The sequence below is a fragment of the Diceros bicornis genome, chromosome 24 (assembly GCF_020826845.1).
Source record: "Diceros bicornis minor isolate mBicDic1 chromosome 24, mDicBic1.mat.cur, whole genome shotgun sequence".
Taxonomy (NCBI): Eukaryota; Metazoa; Chordata; class Mammalia; order Perissodactyla; family Rhinocerotidae; genus Diceros; species Diceros bicornis.
In genome coordinates, this window is record NC_080763.1 from 4,766,983 (window position 1) to 4,790,602 (window position 23,620).

A 23,620-nucleotide genomic window follows, 5' to 3' on the forward strand; every position below is an offset into this window, starting at 1 on the left:
CAGAGAAAGACAAATACTGTATGATCTCACTCACACGTGGAATCTAAAAAGAGTCCGAACACATAGATACAGAGAACAGATTGGTGGTTGCCAGAGGGGGAGGAGAAGGGGAGTGGGCGAAGTGGGTGAAGGTGGTCAAAAGGTACGAACTTCGTTATAAGATAAATGAGTCTTCATTATGGACTTAACGGGGATGTCGTGTACAGCACGGTGACTTAGTTGACAATACTGTATTGTATATTGGAAAGATGCTAAGAGAGTAGATCTTAAAAGTTCTCAGAACGAAAACAAATTTGTAAGTATTTGTGGTGATGGGTGTTAACTAGAGTTATGGTGGAGATCATTTCACGATATATACAAATATCAAATCATCATGTTGTACACCTGAAACTACTGTTATATATTCATTATTTCTCAATTAAAAAAAAAAAACTCCATCCTCTGCTCTACTCACTTTACTTCTGCTCCACTTCAACAGACCTGATTTTGAAGAAGAAGAACTATAGGAAAAGGAGAAAAAGGAATGCACCCTTCAGAATTGTTTGCCCTATTTGAAACTCACTGAGGAGCTCCTTGTTGGTCTAACTGCAGATGAACTGACTGCAAACCTTCTCGACTCCGTGGTTGGTGACAACAAGTGCAGCCTCACCACCTTGACAGTTTAGTTTCAAAATCCAAAGCTGTTCTTCTGACCTGGTCGCTAAACCAGACACTGGCACATGTTAGCCCTTTTATGGAAGTCCCAGCCTCGAGCTAGGAAGTCTCCTAGGCCCAAAGATTTACAGCATGAGCTCTCAATAGGTTGTTGTTATCATTTCCAGTAAGAATTATTAAATATCCCCAAAATGCCTTGACAATAGGCTTAGATATTTTAATTTCCATTTAAGCCGGTAGGCAGGGGTTGGTATGCTGTTTGGAGTTTCGTGGTGTTATAAGACACCTGAGAAATATGTGTGGTGAGGTATTCCAGGTATGTCAGTTATTGCTTACTCTGTGTGCCTTCAAAGAATGTTGTTGTTAAGAAGGTCACAGGGATTTGACTGACTTCTTCTTGACTGAAGAGAATAGTGGAAAACTAGCTTCTCCAATTGGAAAAGAAATTAGTCACAGGAGTTTTTTGCACTTTTGGCTTAAAGAAGAGAGGCCTCACCACCTGTGGATAGGAGAAAAGAAGGGCTCTCCCCGAGGGAGAGCCCCAGAGACGGGGCTTACTTGGGCTGGGAAGGTAGGCAGGGCCCAGAGGGACCCATTAGAACACGTTCTTATTGCAGGCAGCTAGCTGGGGCAACACTCAAAGGTCATGTGAGTGACCCAGAGATTTGAGGACAAATGATGACCAGCCACGATTCAGGGTGAACTAAACACGAAGGATATCTTTTGTTTAGGAAACGGCCATTCCACAGTGTTTTCACACACATTCGTTAAATCGGAGCTTCTCAGCCCTCACTGCTGGGAGAACAAGGCAGGGAGGGGTGTCTTTTCCAAGGGTACTAATTCGTGGTAAATGCAGATCTTCTCAAGAAGAGCATGTATCATCATATTTGGGGGAGGGTACCATGGTTGTAATAGATTAAAAACAGCCAGGAATTGGTGAGGAAAGTTTTGAACTGTACCTAGTTTTAAGTTAAAAAACTAAAATTTTGATTAATAATAACTAACTCTTATTGAGCACTTACTATGGACCAGGCATTCGGCTATGAACTTGTCATAAACTATTTCATTTAATCCTCACCATTCTATTAAGTAGATAGATACTGTTTTAAATTGCAAAATTATAGGTGAGAGAAAGAAGGCGTAAAGAGGTTACACACATTTAGTCACACAATCAGTAAGTGGAGGCCTCAGAGTCAAGCAGAAAACTACCAGGGCCCGACCCTCACCCTCCCATCACTCTGCGTCCATATAGGTCCTCCACACAGACCATGATTAAGTGAGGGTTTAACTATAGTGTTCATCTTCAGTTCTCGTGGAGTTATGTTTTTGTAACACTGTGGTAACTTCATGGTTGTGATTCAGATCTTAGATTAACACATAACTGGTGTTGTAGAACATGTGAGGAGCAACGTGATATGACAAAAAAGAGCGTAAACCAAGAAGCCCAAGAACTGAGGGTGAACCTTGCCTCCAGCATCAGTAAGTTTGATAGTGTGGGCAAATCCTTTAATCTCTCTGGGCCTCAGTTTCTTCATTTGCAGTTTGACTGAGTTGTACGAGATGAGAACCTACTGTCACCTAGTGACAGCATACTCAAATGTGGGAAGGGTAGCTGGAACTGCTCCCTAAGGTTATTCACAGTCAATGGAATCGATACCCAAGGTTAATGGTCCAATAATATGGATTTATTAATTTTAAGTTAACTTATTTTATTTCTAACTAGTGTAGTTAAGAGAATTATACAAAATATATACAACAATAAATTTGAATAGGACTCAAGGATTTTAAGTGAAAAAGTAAAAGTCTTATTTCTCTGCCCCGGCACCAGTCCCACTGCCCAGATATAACTACTGTTAAGCTTTCTCCTTTCAGAAATAGTCTATACAGGGGCCAGCCTGGTGGCACAGTGGTTAAATTCATGCATTCCGCTTTGGTGGCCCGGGGTTCGCCGGTTCAGATCCTGGGTATGGACCTACTCACTGCTCATCAAGCTATGCTGAGGTGGCATCCCACATAGATGAACTAGAAGAACCTACAACTAGGATATACAACTATGTACTGGGGGCTGTCGGGGAAGAGGGAGAATCCCCCTCCGCCCTTTCCCTTCAGGTTCTTATGGCTGGCCAAGTAGTTAAAAGACAGGTTAGCAGGAGAAAATAATACCAATTTTAATACCATGTATACATGGGAGAAACCAGGGAAACTGAGTTTCTCAACACAATCGCAGAGATTCTCATCTTAAATACCATCTTCAGCTAAAGACAAAGGAGGATGTTGGGTGTGGGGAGGGAGACAGAAATCACAGTAATCAAGTGTATGTAGATTTAAGGCCTTGTCCTCCACACTGATAAGTTTCTAGAGAGGCCATCCCCCCTTCCCCCCAGAGAGAGAGATACCTTTACAAATGGAGATTTCCCTTATAAATGTAAATGTCTGTCTGGCATCTCTTTGCAGGGCCATCCAGAGAATGTGGCCAGAGAGAGAATTTTTGATAAGATGAGCTTGTGGGTGCCTTTCCTATTGTCACACCTATTTTACATTATATTACAGCCATCAGATGATAGTAACTCCTTTCTGGAACAGGTCTTCTATGTTAAATTCTTTAGGCAGTTAGTGAGGGAGGTCAAATGTCTGTCAGAGAAAACAATCAAGATAAAGAAACATATTTCAGGGCGGCCAAATCTTGATTTCCCACAGGGCTTTGAGAAGAAAAAAGAAAAAAAAAAAGAGGAAGATTGGCAACATATGTTAGCTCAGGGCCAATGTTCCTCAAAAAAAAAAAAAGAAAGAAAAAGAAATTGGCGATACATGTATAACTATTTAATACATCTTTTATATGAGTTTATGAAAGACTTGGGCTAGTTTTTTAAAATTATCTTAGTTACAAAAATAATATGCACCTTGTAAAAAAAAAACTTCAAACAAAATCTGTTTATTAAAAAGCACGAGTCGGGGCCGGCCCGGTGGCGCAAGCGGTTAGGTGCGCGCGCTCCGCTGCGGCGCCCGGGGTTCGCTGGTGCGGATCCCGGGCGCGCACCGACGCACTGCTTGGTAAGCCATGCTGTGGCGGCGTCCCATATAAAGTGGAGGAAGATGGGCACCGATGTTAGCCCAGGGCCGTCTTCCTCAGCAAAAAAAAAGAGGAGGATTGGCGGATGTTAGCTCAGGGCTGATCTCCTCACAAAATAAATAAATAAATAAATAAAAATAAAATAAAAAGCACGAGACTTTAAATTTATGCATATTGAATTTTATCTCCTTCCACTGAGCAATGAATAAGGTGCTCTTCTGGAGAATGTATTTGAATCGAGGAAATATTATTGTCAACATTATAAAAGCATCAAAGTATTAAAATAAGCTTTCATTTTGTTTTAGATCGTTTAAAAAATGACAACAAAAGTCGTTTAAGGCATTCTTGCTTAAAAATACTTCTATTTGCTGATTCGAGTTCTGAGGTCCAGAATTTTTCTCCATTTCCCTCTAAGTGAGCCTTGACTGTTAAGAAGTGTTCTGTTTTGAAAAACCTCTGAAGAGGGTTTCCTGTATCTTTCCTTTTTGTTTGTTTTTCATATAGTTGGTGAGATTTTGTTATATAATTCTGTGATTCTTTTGTTTTCCAAAATGAATTTAAAAATAAAGAAGTGTTAAGGCTTTCCCAAATTAGCCAAAATACTCCATCCTTTATATTAATCAGTAACTCCTCCTGCGGATGCCGAGTAAATTAAACTGTGGTTCTGGGGCTCACTGTAGCCGATTCTACGTGATGGACAAAGTGCATGGCTCCAGGGTTAGATTTTCCACATGGCCCAGCTTGTTGGTGCCTTAGGACCAGTGGGGTCCCCCTCTTTCCTTGGCTCTGCTTAGCATTATTAATGATTCCATTAATTTTCACATCGGGGAATCAAGTCTTAGTGAAGGAGGCTGGATCCGTACCACGTGTCACTACAGGAGAGAGCCAGTTGAAGATATTTTCAATACTACCTGTCCCAGAAGAGGCCTAGTGGCTTCTCTGCTGGAGCTGCCCAAATAGAGGGCCCAGGTGCAGCTCAGGTGTGCCTCCCATGCTCTGGCACTAGAAACACCCAGAGGGCTTATTCAAACACACGTAAGTGGGCCCCACCCACAGAGTTTCCAATGCAGTAGGTCCAGTATAGGGCCCAAGAATTTGCAAGTTCTCAGGAGATGCTACTGCTCTTGGTCCAAGGCACACACTTTGAGAACCACTGGCCTGTCACCTTCAGAAGCCATAGCAAAAGGAGAATGGAAGACCACTTTGGCAGAGTTAGTGTACTGGCTTTGGCTCTTGAGTACCCACAGCCACTTCTGAGTTTCAGCTACCGAAGGCAGGGTGAGACATCTCAGGCCCCAAATGTGTGCAGTGTGTGTACCCATTTTATGTGTTCATTGGGATGAGGGACATTTAAGCACTCAGTGCAAAATAATGTCCACATGAGCTTTGAATTATAAGTCTTTCTTCTCTCTATTATTGTTTTGTTTTTCAGATTTTTTTAAAGACTAGTATGATTAGTTATATCCTGCCCGTTTAACCACTTTCCACATTTCGCTTTTCAAATGAAATCATCCTTCTTGCATTTAACTAATGGAAAGTTCTTCGACTTGCCAAGTAAGGTTCCACTGTCCCTGAAATAAATTTTCCAAAGAACTGGAAACGCTGTGCAGCTTTTATACAAGAAGCAGAATGGAAACGTTAAAGTTTATGTTACTCTGATACATATTTTCCATGATTTGATATTTAAGTAATATCTATCACATTGTATCTGAAGACATTCATTTGACTCTGTAAGATGAGCAATTGCATTCAGCATTTCTTTTCATCTTGCTTTTAACCTCCTCAAGTATTATTTATTTTGTTTACAACTATTTAAAATAATTGATATCATCATCTAACATTAATGAGTGGTCATCATGTACCAACCATTGCTATGTGATCCCATGTGATTATCACAACTACCCTATGAGTTCTCATTTTCTCTGTTCTACAGATGCTTAAACTGAGAATGATGAGGGATTAAATAACTCGCCCAAAGTCCCAGCTAGTAAGTGGGGGAACAGGAACTCAGGTGCAGGACAATTCAAAGCCAAAGTGCTTTCCCACTAGGCGATCACTCTTATTAAAACATACTTTTTAAAGAACTTCCTATGGTTGGGACCACTAAATATCAGTCCTGCCCTCAAGAGCATTCAGTCTAAAATAATTAGCCTTATTGAACAGAGAGTAGAGACTTAACAGCTGAGCAAGCATTGAAAAAAGGTATAAATTGAATATTAATATATAAATATTTACTCTGCACAGAAAAGATCTTTTATGAAAGGAAAGTCATGTTTCTGTGGGAGAAGGCAAAGGGTATGTAATTTATTTTTCCCTTAAAATTAGGTGAATGTCAGGGAGAATGTCTCAGGAGCTCCCTAAAATTGAAACGTGATGTCTTGGTAAACATTAGGTTGAAAGGGCTTATTGGGTATGGGATTTATTCTTGCAGAAGATTTTGTTGTGAGAGTTGAGTACATTTTCCAGAAGGGATAGGTTCCAGCACTGTCCACTAGGACTTTCTGTGATGATGGAAATGTTCTGTAGCTGTGCTGGTCATTTGGTACCCACCAGCCACATGTGGCCATTGAGCACTTGAAATGTGGCTAGTGCAGCTGAGGAACTGAATTTCTAGTTTTATTACATTTTAATTAATTGAAATTTAAATAGCCACATGTGGCTAGTGGCTATCTATTGGACAGCATAGGGACAGTAGAAGGCAATAGGAGGACTCAGTAGTAGGAGGTGGGAATGGAGGTTCACACACATAGACACACAAATTAGAAGACGAAAATTAGAAAGAAGCCCTTGTCAGCCCTCTGGAAGGACACTTGTTACAGCAATATGAGGAACCTAAGGGACAACCAGAGGAAGTGTGGGATTTCAGACATGAGATGACCAGGATAGACATAAAACTGACTAGAGGGAGGAAGAGGAAAGGGCAAACTGAGAGGTCTGTGGTGGGGAACACGGCAGGATTTGGCAGCTGACTGATTGTGGGTTGAAGTACAGCAGTTTCTTCAAGGCTTCCAGCCTTGTGATGGGAAAAGAGCTCCTTTGTGCAGTGTCTAATTTGTGTGGGCATAGGGAGATCTAGCTTGAGACGCTTTATAGACAGAGTGTGTATCCTGAGTCTGTATCAGAGAAGCAGGTTGGTAGATGGATAAATAGATTTAACATTTGCATAGAGATAATATTTAATCCATGTGCAGAGATAATATTCAGAGTTGTGTGTTTAAAAAATAGTAGGAAAGTCAGTGTGACTGGAGTGGGGTGAGCAAGCAAAATGTGGTAGGAAATGAAGTTGGAGGGGTAGCCTTATAGGCTACAGGCTACCAGGAGCCGTACAGTCCATGTAAAACTTTGGATTATATTGTAAGTGTGATGGGAAGCTTTTGGAAGGTTTGGGAAGGAGAATGAAAGAATTTCATTGGACTTTGTAAATGACCCCTCTGAATGCAGTAGAGAGAATAGACTTTAGTGGAAGAGGAATAGCGGAAGCCAGCAGCTCGGTCAGGTTATTCCAGTGTTCCAGGTGAGGATAGTGATGGCTTGGACTCGGAGAGCAATGGTGGATGTGGAGGAAAGTGCCTGGATTCTGGAGATATATTTTCAAGGTAAGTCAACATGATTTGTTGTTGGATGAGATGTGTGGTGTGAAAGACAGAGGAGTCAGAGATGATTCCAAACTTTTGCCCTAAGCAGTTGAGTGATATCATTTATTGAGATGGGAAACACTTGAAGAAGTACCAGGTTATAACCAAAATCAAGAATTCAGTTTTGGGCATGTTAAGCTAGAGATGCCTATTAGATGTCCTTGTGGGGCTGTCAAGTAGGCAGTTGAACTTGTGATCTTGAAGTTGTCTCGTGATTTGATGAGTTGTGGTTTATTAAGGTTATTAGGGGAAGGAAGGAGCCAGAAGAGACAGAGAAGCTGAGTGACAAGAGTATTCAAGAGTGGGAAAGAGGTTTTAGGAAATGGGAAGTCACAGGATCCTGTTTTGGAAGGGAGGCTTTGACCCAGGGCCAGAACATGCCAGTCTGGTTATGGTGTCGTTGAAACAGAAAAGGTGTTTTTCAAAGGGACTGGAGTAGTGTGGTGGTGATCAAGGGAGAAAGTCCATACTGGGAGGCTTTGGTATAGTTCTCAAAGAAGGGAGAAGGTGGAGTGAGAAAGAGCTGGGAGATGTAGAACCTAAGATTTAGTAGGGTGCCAACACAACAACTGGGTAGAAGTCAAGCTAAAGCATGACTTTGTCATGGTGTAAGTCAGTTGTTGCCAGCTCCTTGTGCATGAAAGCATTTTTGGGCTATTTAATCAAATTTTTATGCCTCAGAGTTGAATAACAGAGTGGGAAGTTGTTGACTTAAATTGGTTTTTCAAGCAAGCATAAATGTCAGAATTTAGGAGAACTGTATTCTGAAAAAAAGATTATTTTAGAAGAGGGAACTTTTTTGTCTACTTGTCCTCATTTGCCTATAAGTATTTGTCAGACATAATTATCTTGCCTGCTTTTATAAATGGAGGATTTCCATTTACATGAAAATATGTATTTCATATTTTTTCCCATTAAAATGGCCAGTGTTGATATATTCGGTATTCGTTCCTAGTCTGTTTAGACTTTTAACCATTGGAATGTTTGCTATCAAAAAACCAAGATTTTCTGTCATAGTTGCTGACTTACAATGCACTAATAGGGCAATGGAAGGGGTATTGAGGACTCTTACTTGGGGAATGATTATTCCAGAGAGAAGTCTCTTGTCTTACCACTTGCCTCCTCTTTTGTATTCACTGATCCTCACCTGACAAAGTCGACAAAAGAGAGGTGAATGAAAGTGAATTAAATCAATCAGACTCACAACTTTATCAGATAAAAGGCTTGGAATAGAGGGTTTACACATTGTTTATAGATACACTTTTACATCATTTGTTGATTCACCGGTCCATCCTGTTCTTAAACCTGTATAAGTAATTAATAATTGCTTAGATAAAATTAGAATACCTTCCATGATCCTTTTTATAGACAAGGATCCCCGTGTTACTGGCTAGTGTTTTTTCCCTTCTTGCATTTGTTGGAATGGTCCCATTGTCGATGATCTGGGGGTATTAGTTGTCAGTGACTCAATCTTGTCCCATTTGTCTCATTATAGTAGCTCCTGCGACTGGATTAGTTATGTCTTGTGGGGTTGGCAGTAAGGAAGAGGACTTCCGACACTCGACACTCGTGCTCAAGCAGCTGTTTCTCTTTCTCCAAAAACACCAGTTTCCCCAGCCCCCTGCTGGTTCCTGCCTGCTGAGAAGTCAAAATATGCCCAAGTCACTGCGAGACCAAGTTTATCCTGTGACAGTGCAAATGACTCTGATGCTTTTTCCGCCTCCAAGCTTTTCCCAACATAAGGTTTTATGCTCTTTGTCAAGAGCTTATTTCGTCGTCTTGCTTCCCTTCCCTATAAATAATCCATTTCCCCCACCAGGCTCACAGAACAGAGGCATGCTCGTGTCATATGCTTGCGCTGGGCATTCTCTCAATGTTTTTACTTGCTTGACCTTCTAGTTCTTTTCTCTCCTCCCTGTTAGGATCTCCACGCTGAGGTTATGGAAGGTCAGAGTTAAAAACAACATTGACTGAATGCTTTTCGTCAGGAAACTGAGCACCAGGCTTTCTCGACATTCGCAAAAGTTTTAACCACGTCCGAAGTGACGCTTGCCACACATTTGCTTCACTATTTTCATTTCAGGGTTTGGAGGCCTTGGTGCTAGGGAGGAGCTATAAATAAGAACAACCCCCAGAGTGACGGCATGAGCTCAGATGATCCTTAACTTTTTGGCCTTTCTCTTGGTTTAGAATTCCTCAAGACCTATTATAGTGACTTATTTCACTTGACTCAGAATACCAGGGGTTTGGAGCTCCTAAAGTCACTTACAGAAGGGACTCGTGGTTGTGGTGTCTGTCAGCTTGCTGCATATGGAAATGCCTTTCATTATGATGTTCTAAGTAAAGAGGGGGTGAAGTGGACACTAACTTAATGATATTTTACAAATGCTCTTACTTGCACTCAGGGAATTCAGTGTTACACGAGTCGTGACGTAAAATGACTAGTTCTCTACTTCTCTTTGATTTGACACGTTCAGTTGTCATTTAATAGATTTTCTTCATGGCACGTGAGCTTATGCTTTCTAAGGATGAATGAATGCCTTGCAACTAATGGTTGGTATGGTAGAATTTAAGCATATTAAAGGGTTAATTCTTTTTAAAAACTTACTAGTAAATATGCACTACTCACAGAGAGATTTTGAAAATAATCTCTTCTGAATGATTAATATGTATATGTAGTCATATGGTATCTTATTCTGAGATTTCCATGATATAAATATTGATGCAATCTCCTTTAATAAGGAATACTATATATACATATCTGTGTGTGTGTTTATACACAGATATATTCTAAAGTGGTAATATATTCATCAGAGAGTAATTCTGCTTAATCTTTATTTGACCCCTGAAGGCATCCCAAGTTTGGACAGGCCTTTGGTATTTCCTCAGAAACAGAGTCCTAGGCCTTGGCTCTTGTATAGACATCCAAGGAAATGCCACAGCAAATACCTTCGTGTGCCCATCGTGGTAACTGTACTCACCATCCAGAACATTATTTCTTATGACTAATTCATCTTGCTCCTCTTTGCCTCCCCATGTGAGGGGTTTAGAAGATAAATTACACTCAAGAGTTAGAGTTTCTCCATAAGTCACACCACAAGCTATAGACAGAAAACCAGAAATTTGTGCTTCTACCATTTATCTTAATTCCTAGCCTGTGCTAAAACCTCTTAGGATCTATATCCACCTCATATGATGGCCTGGAATTTTCCTTGTTTCAGTAGACCCAAGAGAACTGTGGCAGTTATACCTCCATTTGCATGTTTCCTGGCCATATAGTAAAAATGGTAAAAGAAGGAAATGGTCAGATTCCTAACCTTTCCATTTTTTTTGCTTTGTAAATGAATAACAGTGATCTACAAGTGAAAGAATGTAGCTAACCAGTGTCATTTGGGATCTTCTAAAGTAGTGTGGAAACTGCATTCTTCAGACCAACTTGTGGCATGCCAGCACATTCCACTCCGATGAGGTAGAGGAATACTGGTGGCCAGGCTGGGATCTGCAGGGCTGGGGCAGGGAGGTGCTGTTTAAAAATACATTTAATTATATTCCTTCTCTGCAGTAATATTGATACCATTTTTAGCCCATTACAAATACTGTGATTTTCATTTAAATCACGTCCATTATCTTATTGACCTAGTTTTTATTTTGTAATCAAAATGTTCTATTTCTGGATGGCTTAGCCCAGAATCTTTTTTTAAAAGGTTATAGACCCTTTGTTGAGTTTTTTTCTTCCATATCTGCATATGGATGGGCTGCCTCTGTGTTCACTATATTATAGAAAATGGTACTATATTGTTTTCTTTAAGAGTGTGGCTCTTCGCTATTTAATCTGGCAGGATGCCGTGGGACCTCACATCTGGTGACTCTTTTTGGTAGACGGGTGGGGGAGAGTTAAATTCTATTTCTACTCAAATGGTAAGCAGGGTTCTGGATTCCCTTGTTTCCCTTTCTTTCTTTGCTCTTCCCCTCTCTCTCTCTCTTTCAGCTCTCTCTTCTTTCCTCCCCTCCTTCTCTCAGACACTGTGAACCTTGTGCAGAGTTGTACTCATCCATGCTCTCTCACATGCTCTTTGTCACTCATAGGATCCCACTTATTTTAGGCCTTTGCCTTGTCGCTGTTTCTTTCCCTCCTGTTTTCTCACTGCCCTCTTCCTTCCCCTGTCTTTCTTGCTGTCAGCAATATAGGCCCATTCCTTTGTTTCTCTCCTCTCACTGGAAGCTCACTCTGGAGAGAACCCCACTGGAGATGTTCCTAGGCCTCTTCATCAGCAAGTCTTTCATCAGTGTCTGATCAGGGCCTTGAGACCCCTGGGGAACTTTCCACTTTCTCTCAAGGTTTTCTTTCAATATTATTTCTCACTGTCATTCTTGACACATGAAGGTACCTTGCTCTTTTCTCCTGACGATGAATAAAATCATCAATAAGAGAATTTTAGGATTTAGAGTGACCAGCCATCTTATTTTGCAGGTGGGGAAGTAGAAGACATGAGAATGATTTCTCCTAAGATTTTAAGGCAATTTAGTGGCAGAACCAAGTCAACATACGTCTCCCGACTCCTGTTTTGGGGTTCTCTTCTCAGCACCCTCTTTCTTCGCTAGGAAGTCATATAGATCTTGTGTCTGGTTCCTTTTAGTGCTTATTTCTCTCAGTCACTATTAGCTTTCCCAAATATGTTTGGTTCGAATGTGTTTTAGAGTAACTGAGTCTTAAGTGTGTCGCTTTCTTGTCAAAAGAAGACACAAAAGATGCAGTGTAGTGACAAGGGTCTCTCGCTGGGTTGTTGGGGATTTTCTCAGGAATGATATTTTGCTGCAGGTCATTTCTGTTGATGTATTCATTCCTAAGAACTGGTAGATGACTATGACATATAATACTCAAACTTGAACTCCTTCCTGCCTAACTGGAGTCTCCCTGTTAATCAGGAAACCACGTTTAAGGCTGTGTCCTGAACTCTGCCCAGCATGTCAGCTTGGCCAGGAAGGATAGGGAATTCCTACTAGTGGCAGCCACTCGGGGACTAAGAGAGTAACTGGAGGTCAGATGGGAGCTTAGCAAGTAAGACATTAGTAGCACAGGGTACTTTTCAGCCACTGGGATTGTCTCTTTGTTTTCTAAATTTTCTCTGTGGTTGAGGCAAAACCCAGGATGTGAGCTCCCTGGGCCAGTGACCCTACGCTTTGGGATTTTATGATCTGACGATTTTTTTTTTTAATTGAGGAGGCTCAACATAGGGTTGTTGGCTTTTATCTTAAGAAAGGATATTAAAAACAGTAATAGTAAAATTGTCATATAATGTTACAATCCTTTCATAGAAGAAGAAATTTCAACACTAGGAGTAGGAAGAATATAGTCTCAGAATATAGGATAGTCCTCTATACCACTCACATATAGCTTCTGGAAAAACTCTTATTGTATTGTCCAGATTTTTCGTATTTAGCCACAGGCCAGCATAAATTTTGTCCCAGAAGCAGTATTGATCTCTGACACTTGGGAACCACCAGCCTTCACTCCATGGCTGGTAAGCCCCTACCGCTCTCTCCAGGGAGAGTACAGAGGATGTGTGAGGAAGATGGCATGTAGAGCCGCTCATCACTGGCACATGCATAGTAAGTGCTCAGTAAATGATGCTTATTTTTATTCTCTCCTGGAGAAGTGAATTGGGCTGGATGTCTGTTTCAGGTTGGACTTCAAGGGACGCTGCTCTTCTTTGGCTTTTTTTCGCTGTAGACTAGGGTCTGATCTTCAGCTTTGCAGATCTCAAGTTTGATTTGACCAGTTACCTCATGGATGGTCTGGAAAGACTTACACTTCCCAAGTTCACAAGAAGCTAATCCATAAACAAAAATGCCAGCTTATTATTTTGTGGATAGAAGGTATGCTTTTTCAGTGACCACGCCAATGGATTGGGCTTCCAAATCCCATGTCCTCCCCACAGTGGGGGAGAGGTGGGATGGATGCAGGGGCGGCAATCACAGTGTCCGCTTTCCTTGGGGAACATGGAATCAAAGCATAGAAATTGATTGACTGATTTTATTCCAGCAAGGGCAAGATAGAGCCCATTTTATTTCACTGGCATTGTTTTCTCTCTCTTTCGTTTGGACATTCCTCTTCCTTGAGAGACAGTAAAGCGTAGTGATTAAGAGCAGAGGCCCTGAAGCCAAAATGCCTGGGTGCGAATCTAGGCTTTAGCTCCTACTAGTCGTGTGACATTGCGTAATCTCTTGGACCTCTCTGTGCTTTAATTTTGTCATCTGTAACATGGAGATAATAATAGAATTTGCTACTTAGGTTTGTTTTGATAAGGAAAGGAGTTGATACATGTAAAATGCTTAAGAATGTTTGGCATATAATAAATGATCAACAAATATTTATTATTATTATTGTTAATATTATTGAGGAAGCTAGTTTTGTGGTGGACATGGAAAAATGAATAAAAATCAGATGGGCAGCATTGGTTAGATTTTTGCGCTTTAACTTTCCTTACTGTAGAATTCAGCTCTCCAATAATCATTGGTTTCCGTTTTTACCCTTCGTCATTTCAATAGATTTTCATATCATGTCACTTTGTCTAGATTGTTTTTCACTGGTTACATTTTGAGTTCACTATTCTTTGTTGACATGTGGAGAGATACCTTGATCTGAAGCTGGCAAAGGCTTGTCTCCCCAAGGGGCACCTTTGGAGAGGCCTCTGTTCTGAGTGTGGTGGTCCCTGTAGGATCTCTTCCCTGGGTCACCCCTTCCTGGCCTTTCCCTTGAGTTTGGACTTTGATTTACTTGGTGGTGGTAGGAGACGCCCCCTGGCTGCTCCTGATAGCTGAGCACACGCCTGTCTCCTGAGATACCAAGAGATGCTGAGATATTTGCGCAGATGTCTTTTAAAATAAGGAGCAGGGGGCCGGCCCCATGGCTTAGTGGTTAAGTGCGCACGCTCCGCTGCTGGCGGCCCGGGTTCGGATCCCGGGCGCGCACCGACGCACCGCTTCTCCGGCCATGCTGAGGCTGCGTCCCACATACAGCAACTAGAAGGAAGTGCAACTATGACATACAACTATCTACTGGGGCTATGGGGGGAAATAAAATAAATAAATAAAATCTTTAAAAAAAATAAATAAATAAAAAATAAAATAAAATAAGGAGCAGGGATTATAGTAAAGCTGATTCTGTGACTAGCTTTTTATGTGTTTCCTCATATTTTGCCAAGCCCACAGGGCAATGGTGATAAATACCCTGATTTTTTCCCCGTTTCTCCATCCCCTGGGGAAGTTTAACAACTATTTTCCAGTGGAAGCCAATGTCAAATTGACTGGTATTCAGGATGCCTTTTATAGGAATGCAGGCATTCCATCTAATCTACAGATGTGTTTAACACCTGTAGTGTGATCATTTTTCAATTTCCTCACTAAAGTTACAGTGATAAATTACAGTTAATATTGGCCATTAAAATATTTTACTATAAAATATTCCGGGTACATTGGGCACTGAAGCAAATTAGTCTACCCACCATCTATCTGTGATGTAATGAGAAAGTGAAACTGATAATCAGCTAAAACTTCCCTTCTGTAAGTAACACTATCAGTTCACACATAAAGACTTTTCTGCACTGCTCTGTTGCGTTTCCCTCCCTTTAGGCGCAGGCTTCCTCTCTGACTCCTTTCTCACTTTCCAGGGCAGTTGGAATTAACAATGTGATTGGGCTGTTTGTTGGTCGTGTTTCTTCATTGCCAGTCGAGAAGTCAGAGAGATGCTAGATTTTCGGAGGGGAAGTGGGGGGGTCAGCTGGGGGGGGTCAGCTGGAAGTACTATCTCTAGTTTTGTAGGCAAAGTTTTCTGTTGAGGGTGTTACTGTCAAGGTTGTGCTGGGTTCTCTGCTAAGGTGTGGACACCTGTCTGTCCTGTTCAGTGATACAATCCATGTAAAGTGACTGCCAGGCTCTTTCCTAGGGGACAACTGTGCTGGTTGGACAGGTCAGCTGTGCGGAGTGACAGTTTAAGGAAACTTCATATGAGGACTGTTGAAATCAGCCACTGAAGAGCCAGTCCTCTTTCCAGCCATCTCTTGGAGATGAGAATGTCCCCTTTGGGTTCTAACTTGCAATTCTGTAGATCTGGATAGTGTAAAGATTGCACGGTGGAGAGATCTCATTTATCCCAGGAGCTGCGGGGTGAAAATACCTTTAACAGCACAGCTCAACTTTAGGTTCTAGGACCTTGGAGTCAAGAATATTCTTTAATTGATTCACATGAGGTAGATATGAGAGGAGCTTAAAGGGAAGATATAATAACTCTTTGGCTTTCCAGTTAATTACAAATGTTAGCCTAGGGCCACAGAGCTCCCAGACCCCCTCACAGAGACTCAGCCACCCCCCTCATGCTTCAGACCTTGACTCTCTTCTCCCACAGGTTCTCAGCCAGCCTCAAAGTTTTGGCCTTCTTCTCTGGGCAAATAACTTCCAGGTCCCAACTCTAGGTAGCCCCCATCCTGAGCCCCGACCCACATTTCCACAAGCTTGTTTGATATCCTGCTCTGGATAGCCATCTGGCCCTGTCACAGTCAACTCGCCCGACAACAAGAGTGTCTTCCTTGACCTCTCCCGCCATTTGTGATATTTCCACCGTGGTGTCCACTTGGTCTTCAAATGAGGTTCCTTCACTCTTCATAGCGTTCCTCCAAGCCTTTCTACTCTTTTCCCATTATCGTGTCCTTACTTTGTGCTTTTGACTCTCACGTCTTCTAATGTCACTGTTAAATTCGTTAGAAGACAAGTCACACTGAGGAATTGGACGCATCCACTGGCTGGGCATGTCCTACACACTGTGTGGCAGGTAGAGCATGAGCAGAATTGGGAGCAGTCTGGTGCTTAGAAAAGGATGACCCTGGGCAAGTCGCTTGGCTTCTCTGAGGCTCAGTTTGCGTACCTGTAAATTGGGGATGCCTCGCTCACAGAGGCTTGTGGGGGCCTGATGTGGTAAGTGAGGAATCAGGCAAGGAAATAAATGAAACTTGAGAACCAAGCATGCATTTTATCTCTGGCTCTCTGTAACATAGAGAGGAGGCGTTTAGGATTGCAGTTCCACATTGCTGTGATGTTTCTCCGTCCCTTACGTACCCGGGCACGTGGAAAAGTGCTAAGGTTTGTTCTGCACGCTGGGGTCACTCAGCTACCCTGGGCTATGTCCAGCTGCTTGAGGGCTGAGGGGGTCAATATCTCCACAGGCCTGTCATGCATTCGAGACACGTCATGGTTGGGAACTCAGTCTCACGGTTCACAAGAGACCTGCCGTCTTCCCTGATGACAGCCATTCTTACCAGGGCTCTTTAAACATTTTTGGGGGTGGAGATTGGGAGGGAGGGAGTCTTTGTCTCTTTCATAGCCTTTCCTTTATCTGGACCATGAGTAATCAACTGATGAATCCCTATTCCTGTTTTCATTCTTCAGCAAACATTTCCTGAGGATATTCTACTTGATACTTTGGAGAAACAAAGATAGATGGACATCCCCCTCCCCCTAACCTCGGGGGCTAGTGGTCATGAGGTAGAACATGACACCTAAAAACAAGAAAACACAGAAAAAGTCAGGGAGGCCACTCTTGGAGTGCTGGCTGACTCTGGACATTCCGTTTGGAAACTCCCTGTGCTACATCATGCCTGGGGCTGCACTTCAGACTACCTCAGAGCCTGCACAACAGAACACACTGGAACAGAGCTTAGGTGGCCTGGTATCATCGCTGGGGGGTGTGCTTGGGGCTGAGAAGGAGTGGGGAGGTGGGCCAGGCCCACTCTAGAAGTCCCTTGTCAGTCTCTCTCCCTTTTCCTAGGATCTTGGCAAATCTTATTTCCCAGACTTCACTGATATCTAAACTCTTCTTTCTGCAGTGCTGTGTTGTTCTCAATTCACCTATTTCCTTTTATCCTCATGGGAACATAGGAAGTAGACATTATTTTTATTTTCTCCATATTTTAATGGAGGAAACCAAGAGTCCTCTGAGAAGCTGGATACCTTGTTCCAGGAAGCAATGGGCTGGGGACATAAGCCCAGGTGGTTGTCACTCGATCATTCGCTTCTTTCTGGGTACATTTGCCCCAGCACAAGTTTTGCCACAAGTGTCTTCTGTTTGCAAAGAACAGGAGAAAGTTCTTTCTAATGCTGAGGAGTGTTCCCAGAGAGTTTGTGGGAGTAGGAGCCCGGGGTCTGTAAGTCTCCAGGCTGCAGTAATTCTGCCCAGGAGGATGGCAGCTCAGCACAGGGAGCTGCCGGTGGTGGAGAACAGTCCAGTGACTGTGACTCATTTTCCAGCTTGGCTATTGTGGACACTCGTGTGCTCTGGATGGAATGACTGGATAAAACATCAACTTAATGTGTGTTAAAAAAAGTTTCGAATCTCATGATGTCTTTTAACAGCACCCCCTTGAACCACATGTATATAGCCATTTATAAAGTGAGATCTTGGCACAGTTTTTCACCAGCAACTTTGAATGGCTTATATTAGACTTGAAATCCAGCCACAGACCTCCAGTCCTTTTAGCTACAGAATTGTTTGCCTATTAAAATCTGAATTTCTTTGGGGAGACACTGAGACCTCAGGTAAGCCAATCAATGACACATTATTCATAGGTTAGTTCCTTAGTTCTCTGAAGGGTCTTTTCCCCCTGGGCTTGATCAGCAAGCTCTTGTCTCACGAGCAGTGGGAATATGGTAGAGTGACAGGCACAGCCGACTTTGAGTCCAAACACCAGAGTTCTAGACCTCAGGCCAATCGCTTGTTTTTTTTCTGAGCCTCAGTTTCCTCATCTGTCAAGCAAGGAAGTACTTATAAATACAAAAGTGTGATTCAAATCTTATCTTTTGGTCTACATGCATTTTTATAGCTAGGACAAGGATATACATTTGCTTGCCTTGACAGATAAAATAATATAGAATAAAAATTCTTTTTTATACCTATACTTTAGATACTTAATGTGGAGTCCATGGATTTCTTTCTTGCCATTTTATTCCTGAAGAGTTCAAAGCCTGCCCTGGTGGGGCTGCCATATTTATGTCTGTGGTTGGTTAGCACGGTGGTTAGAACAGAGTGCTAATTAGCAGATAAAAGCAGACCACTGAGGTGGACCCTTGGGGCGTCTAGCCCAGAGTTTCCTCTTCTGTGACGATAGTTCCATCCTAGGCAAAGCCAGCATTTGGATCTTCTGTCTCTGCATTGACCTCAATCCTGAGTGAATCTGCTAGTGTGGGTCATGGATTCATTCCTTGTGTGAGCAAGTTAGCTTCATACTATTCCACAGCCACAGATCGCACCCACAGATTCAGCCAGCTGTTTCCAGATGTCTGCTATTGGTTGAAAAAAGGTTGGTGTGAGAGTGTGGATGATGTACCCCAAATCTATCCCCACCAATGGAAAAGCGTCTTCAGATGGCCTGAGGTATCTCTGTTCGGTCTGAGGATGGTCCTTTATATCGACAGCTGTGTACCAGGTGCTGGGTGCTATCTGTCCTCTCAGAGCTATCTGTCCTCTCAGAGAGTAGAATTACCAGGAGTGCAGGCTAGTATATATATGATTGAATGCAGGACTTTATCCACTATCTGGGACAAGTAGGAGGCATTGAGATCGGCAGCTGCCATTCCCACAATGAAAAGCCAAGAGCAAGGGGTTGGGAGCCTGAGAAGGTGGTCAGGCACAAGGACACTCAGGGGCTTTTGCTACTGCCACATGTGGCAGCTCTTGCCCTGAGGTTCTTCCAGCATGTCTCTGACTGGTGTTTTCATCACTAAGGTGTAGATGGAAAAACCAAGCATAGTAGAATGAGGTGACCTCTTCAGCCCAGAGAGATCAATGGCAGATTGAAATAACACCTGTGGATACCTTGCTCCATTTAGTCAGAGACTTGACGGGGTAGAGAGCCACAGGAACTGAGGGCGAGGCTTTGCCCTTTTTCTTGTTTCGCACAAAAGGGTGGCTGATTACTGGACAGATTGGTGGAGTCCCCTACTGGGTGGGACACTTAGTGATGCCCTACGTCCTCACCACGGAGGGTGCTTGTGACCACTCTTCAGCTACCTTGGCACAGGATGTTCTACTGCTGACAACCCCATGCCATCCCCCGGAGAGGTCTTAGACACCAAAGGGGTTACCCTGGGAAGTTCTGCCAGGATTTTCTGTGCTGCTGGGGCAGCTCCCTGCACTGGGCAGCAAACCAAAGGTCACAGACTCTACAAATGCACCACCTTTGTTGCTCAGTGGAAGGCCCGGACCGCAGGGGTCTGACTTAATTGATCGCACTGGGAAAACTACTCGATTGAAGTCTGATGTAGCAGGATGAAGGAGAAGTGAGTGAACTGATTAAGAATGGACTTAACTGAAGAGCTAAGCTCCCTCAAATCCTTCGTGTAAGTAGGCAGGATGTAAATAATAAATCATAGATAAATAAAACTCAAGAGCTAAATAAAGGCCCTTTAAGTCTATCATCCCTCACAGTTGCAAGAGTTGCAAAGTGGGGTTAGCCAGTGCGTACAATTATGGGCTTTCACTCCTTGACACTGAGGCTGGATTCAGCCTCAGATTCTTTTCATCCAAAATATTTTCATCCAAATCCTATATAGTAGCAGTGATGAGTAAAATGATGGACTGAGATCTGAAGTACTGAACCAAGGCAACTAAGCCGATTTTGCAATCCAGCTGGAATTTTAGGGATTAAAGCTTTTAGTCAAAGGATCTTAAGATACAATGTGAACCTCCACACCTCATGAAGCACCATCAGATAAGTATATACACACACACACATATATATATGCCACAGACATGTGTACATATACTTGTAGATATGCATATATATACACACATATAACTAAAAAGCAGAATATATATTATATATGATATTTATAGGAGTATATATAGACTTTAAAATATATTTTATATATACTTTTATACTTCTATAAATACTTTATATAGATTTATATATACTTTAAAATAATTATAAGTAAATAAATATATATATTTTTTAAAGTATATATACTTCTATAATATATACGTACTTATATAATATATAATATATACTTATATAATACATATTCTGCCTTTTAGTTTTTCTCTCTGTTTAGCCAAAAGCATGACTACTTCTTCTTTCTGTCCTTTTTACAGCAATGTCACTTACTGCATCTTATGAGGAGGTTTATCCAATAATCTGTAAGATAAAAACGGAGCAGACAAAATTACCCTTCAAAGCCTTAGAAAGGCATCAGGTTAGAAACCAACCTGCAGTCCCTCCCTAGGTCCAGCCTGGTCATTTTTCCCTCCAGCATTGGAATAGATCCTTAGCTGTTTCTTTGCTTGAGCCTTAGATGAGGTACAGAGAAGGTCATTGGATCCACTCAACCCTCAGGCTGTGCCCCCTTGCCTCTGGCAGGTAGACCAGATGTCTTTAGCCTGCTGGGTCAGTCAGTGCTCTCTTGGGGGTCCTCCCACTTCCCCATTCAGTTCAAATGGAAGCCAAGTGAGAGTTGTTTGTCCCCAAATCTGTTTTTGCTTGTCGTACTTTTTCCATTTAAGACGTGTAACTAAATATCACATAAACAGATGATACATGAGTATGAAAAGTAGAGGTGTTTCTATGAAAACTATACTGTTGTCTTGGGAAGACTTGTCAATGATGAATTTGCTTGAAAAAACAAAAATTATGGGCAAATTAAGTATAAACATGATAACTCAAAGATTGGGGGAAAAGGCATAAAAATCTAGGCAGATTCTGTAGTCAGATTGCTTTTCAGCTGACTTTGGGTTTTTTTCTCTTCTTTGAAGAAACTAAAGCTGAAAGTCATAGCAGATTCCTGGTTTATACAGGAGAGACAATTGGGAATTCCAGACAGTGGACCCATCTTCAAAGATAAGGCATTGCTCCTGTACCAAGTTTGTGAATGAGTGGACTGGACACTCACATATTTAAATATCTATGAATATATATAATAAATATCAATTTATATATATAATGAGAGTATCATTTTTATGAATCCATGCTTTAACCAGTTTTTTTTAAGTTAACTGACTGTCAACCCAATCGTGTTGGATTAGAGTTTCTTTGGTAGTGGTGGCATGTTGTGTAAAATATACATGTCTACTGAGCATGTCAAGATGCTTATACTATGCAGGTTACAGGAGAACTGAGCCAGGCTGAGGGAGAGCAGACGCATATCCACCTCATCCTACTCATCAAGGATGCATGCTAACTGAGGGAACCATCTGCAGGAGCTCCCACGAGCACACCCACTTCCTCTCTTCCCCCCTCTCCCTCCTCCTCTTTTTCTCTCTATCTCTCTCTTCCTAAGCAATGTAGTTTAATTCAGAGAACTCTGAGATAAATAAGGAAGAAACCACCTGGAGTTGAACAACAATATATTTCAAAGTACTTGTTCCAAGAAAGATATGCTCTTTGGCTTAAAAAGTTTTGAAATATATGTTTTTTAATGTGAACCCAACACACACACAGAGAAATTCCTTTAAATAATGAGCTTTGATTTTATTAAAATGTGACAACATTAGATAGTTCAGGAATATACCTATTTCTCATGAAGTGAGATCAGAATATAGTGAAAGAAATCTTATTTGAAGTGTCCTAAAATCTGATGTGTTTTAGGTCATTTTCCATCCTCTTTGGTATAAAAACATTTTGGAAAGACCTTCCAGTGTTTCTGTGCTCTGTCTAGACTCTGTGTCAGAGCACGGACAACAAACTGCAGGAAAACATGAGGATGCCTGTGGATACTGCATGTGTTAACAGAGGCATCTGAGAACACTCAGGAATAAGAATAGTTTACAGTGAGGTGGTTGTTGTCTTTAACATAAAAGCAATATGAATGTGCTTTGATTTATGCTAAAATGAAATGCTTAAAATCCTAAAATAGGTATGGTTATTGGGTTCCTATTCACCCAGAGAATGCAGATCCCAAAGATAAGCGTGCCAGAACATGAACTTTGTGGGAAAGCGAGTCTGCTCACCTACAGCAAATAAGAGACATCCTTCATTTCACTAATAGCTCTTAGGGGGTAATTTTGGTAGATTATGAGGTATTTTATTCTAGAGCGTAGACCAGATGCTTCTCTCAAGTTAATGGGGAACAACTGATGGCTGCCAAATTAACTAGAAAAGAAATGTTTCTCTCTGCGATTCTGGACAAGAATGCAATTTCACGACGTTTCACCTGAGTGGACTTTTAAGACGGATGGATTTGTCTTTTGCTTTTCAGGGCATAGGTCCAAATTTGAAGCAGATGGCGGAAAAGATGGATGGCTACCGAGATCTCCAGGTGAAATTGGTTGGATTTCCTCAGTCTTCATTAATTCCGGCTGATCATCATCCGTCTCCATCTCTTTGACCGTACATAATGAACTCTGATTTCTGAGGATTTTCTGGGTCTAGAATAACCAAAATGCGCTGACTAAACTCTGAACAGAGGGAGAGAACTACTCGCCTGATATTTAAGGCTTTTGGAAGAAAGGGGCTGCCTCAACCTGAAATCTTGTTTTCCTTACTTTGAGTAGTAGTGGATTTTCTTTCCTGTAATAAGGAGGCACCACTGAGGGGGGTGTGAGCTCTAAAGCTCCGAGAGTGAGTTTAAGAGCCAGGTTGCTTCCACTGATGTTCAGGTAAAATCAGTAAAAGAGAGCCTTTTGGTTCTTAGGGTGAGTCTGATGAGAGACTCTCAGGCACCCATGACTAAGCAAGACTGACAGTTAGGGGTCCCCCCAGCTCTGGAATAAGGCATAAGAAGAAGCAGATGATTGCGGGAAAACCCCAGAAGCATTGTTCCAGGCACTAGGGCGAAGAGGGGACCTCCAAGATGAGTGGAAGGAGGGACTCATGGGAAGTCCTAGGGACAGCAGTGCTTTGTGGATTTACAGACAATGGCTGTGTGAGCTTCCTGACCAGTGGCCTGGTATCTCATTTACTTCCTCATTAGGGGAGGCTTCTTGACATAGTTGGTTTGCTCATACTGGAGACTCTCCTGCTAACCAGTCTGTATTATTATTATTTTTTTATTTTTATTTTTATTTTTATTATGATCATATTAGCCCCCATTCTGAGCCAGATGCCTTCGGTGTATAAATAGCATATGCTGGCAGAGACACTTAACTAAGAGGACAAATGATCCCACTTCAGAGGAGACTCTGTGTGATTGACAGAGTGACATTACCCTTTGGTAGTCACAGGCCCACAGACACATATGTACCCACGTGTGGGAGGGATGGAACATACTAGCAAACTAAACA

The 23,620-nt window shown here is 42.0% G+C and overlaps 1 protein-coding gene across 9 annotated transcripts in view; it reads left to right on the top strand.

Moving 5' to 3' along the window:
* The window catches only part of SAMD4A (sterile alpha motif domain containing 4A), a 211,673-nt gene that overhangs the window by 65,365 nt on the left and 122,688 nt on the right, over nt 1–23,620 (top strand). For 5 of the 9 annotated variants that reach the window (XR_009223672.1, XR_009223673.1, XR_009223675.1 and 2 more), the window contains exon 2: nt 22,597–22,656. The exons of the other annotated variants lie outside the window; for them this stretch is intronic. Coding sequence is in view for 2 of the 5 variants with exons in the window: in XM_058566956.1 (XP_058422939.1) it covers nt 22,597–22,656 (60 nt within the window). In the remaining 3 variants the exon portion in view is untranslated. The remainder of the gene's footprint in view (nt 1–22,596; nt 22,657–23,620) is intronic. 9 annotated transcript variants of the gene reach the window in all.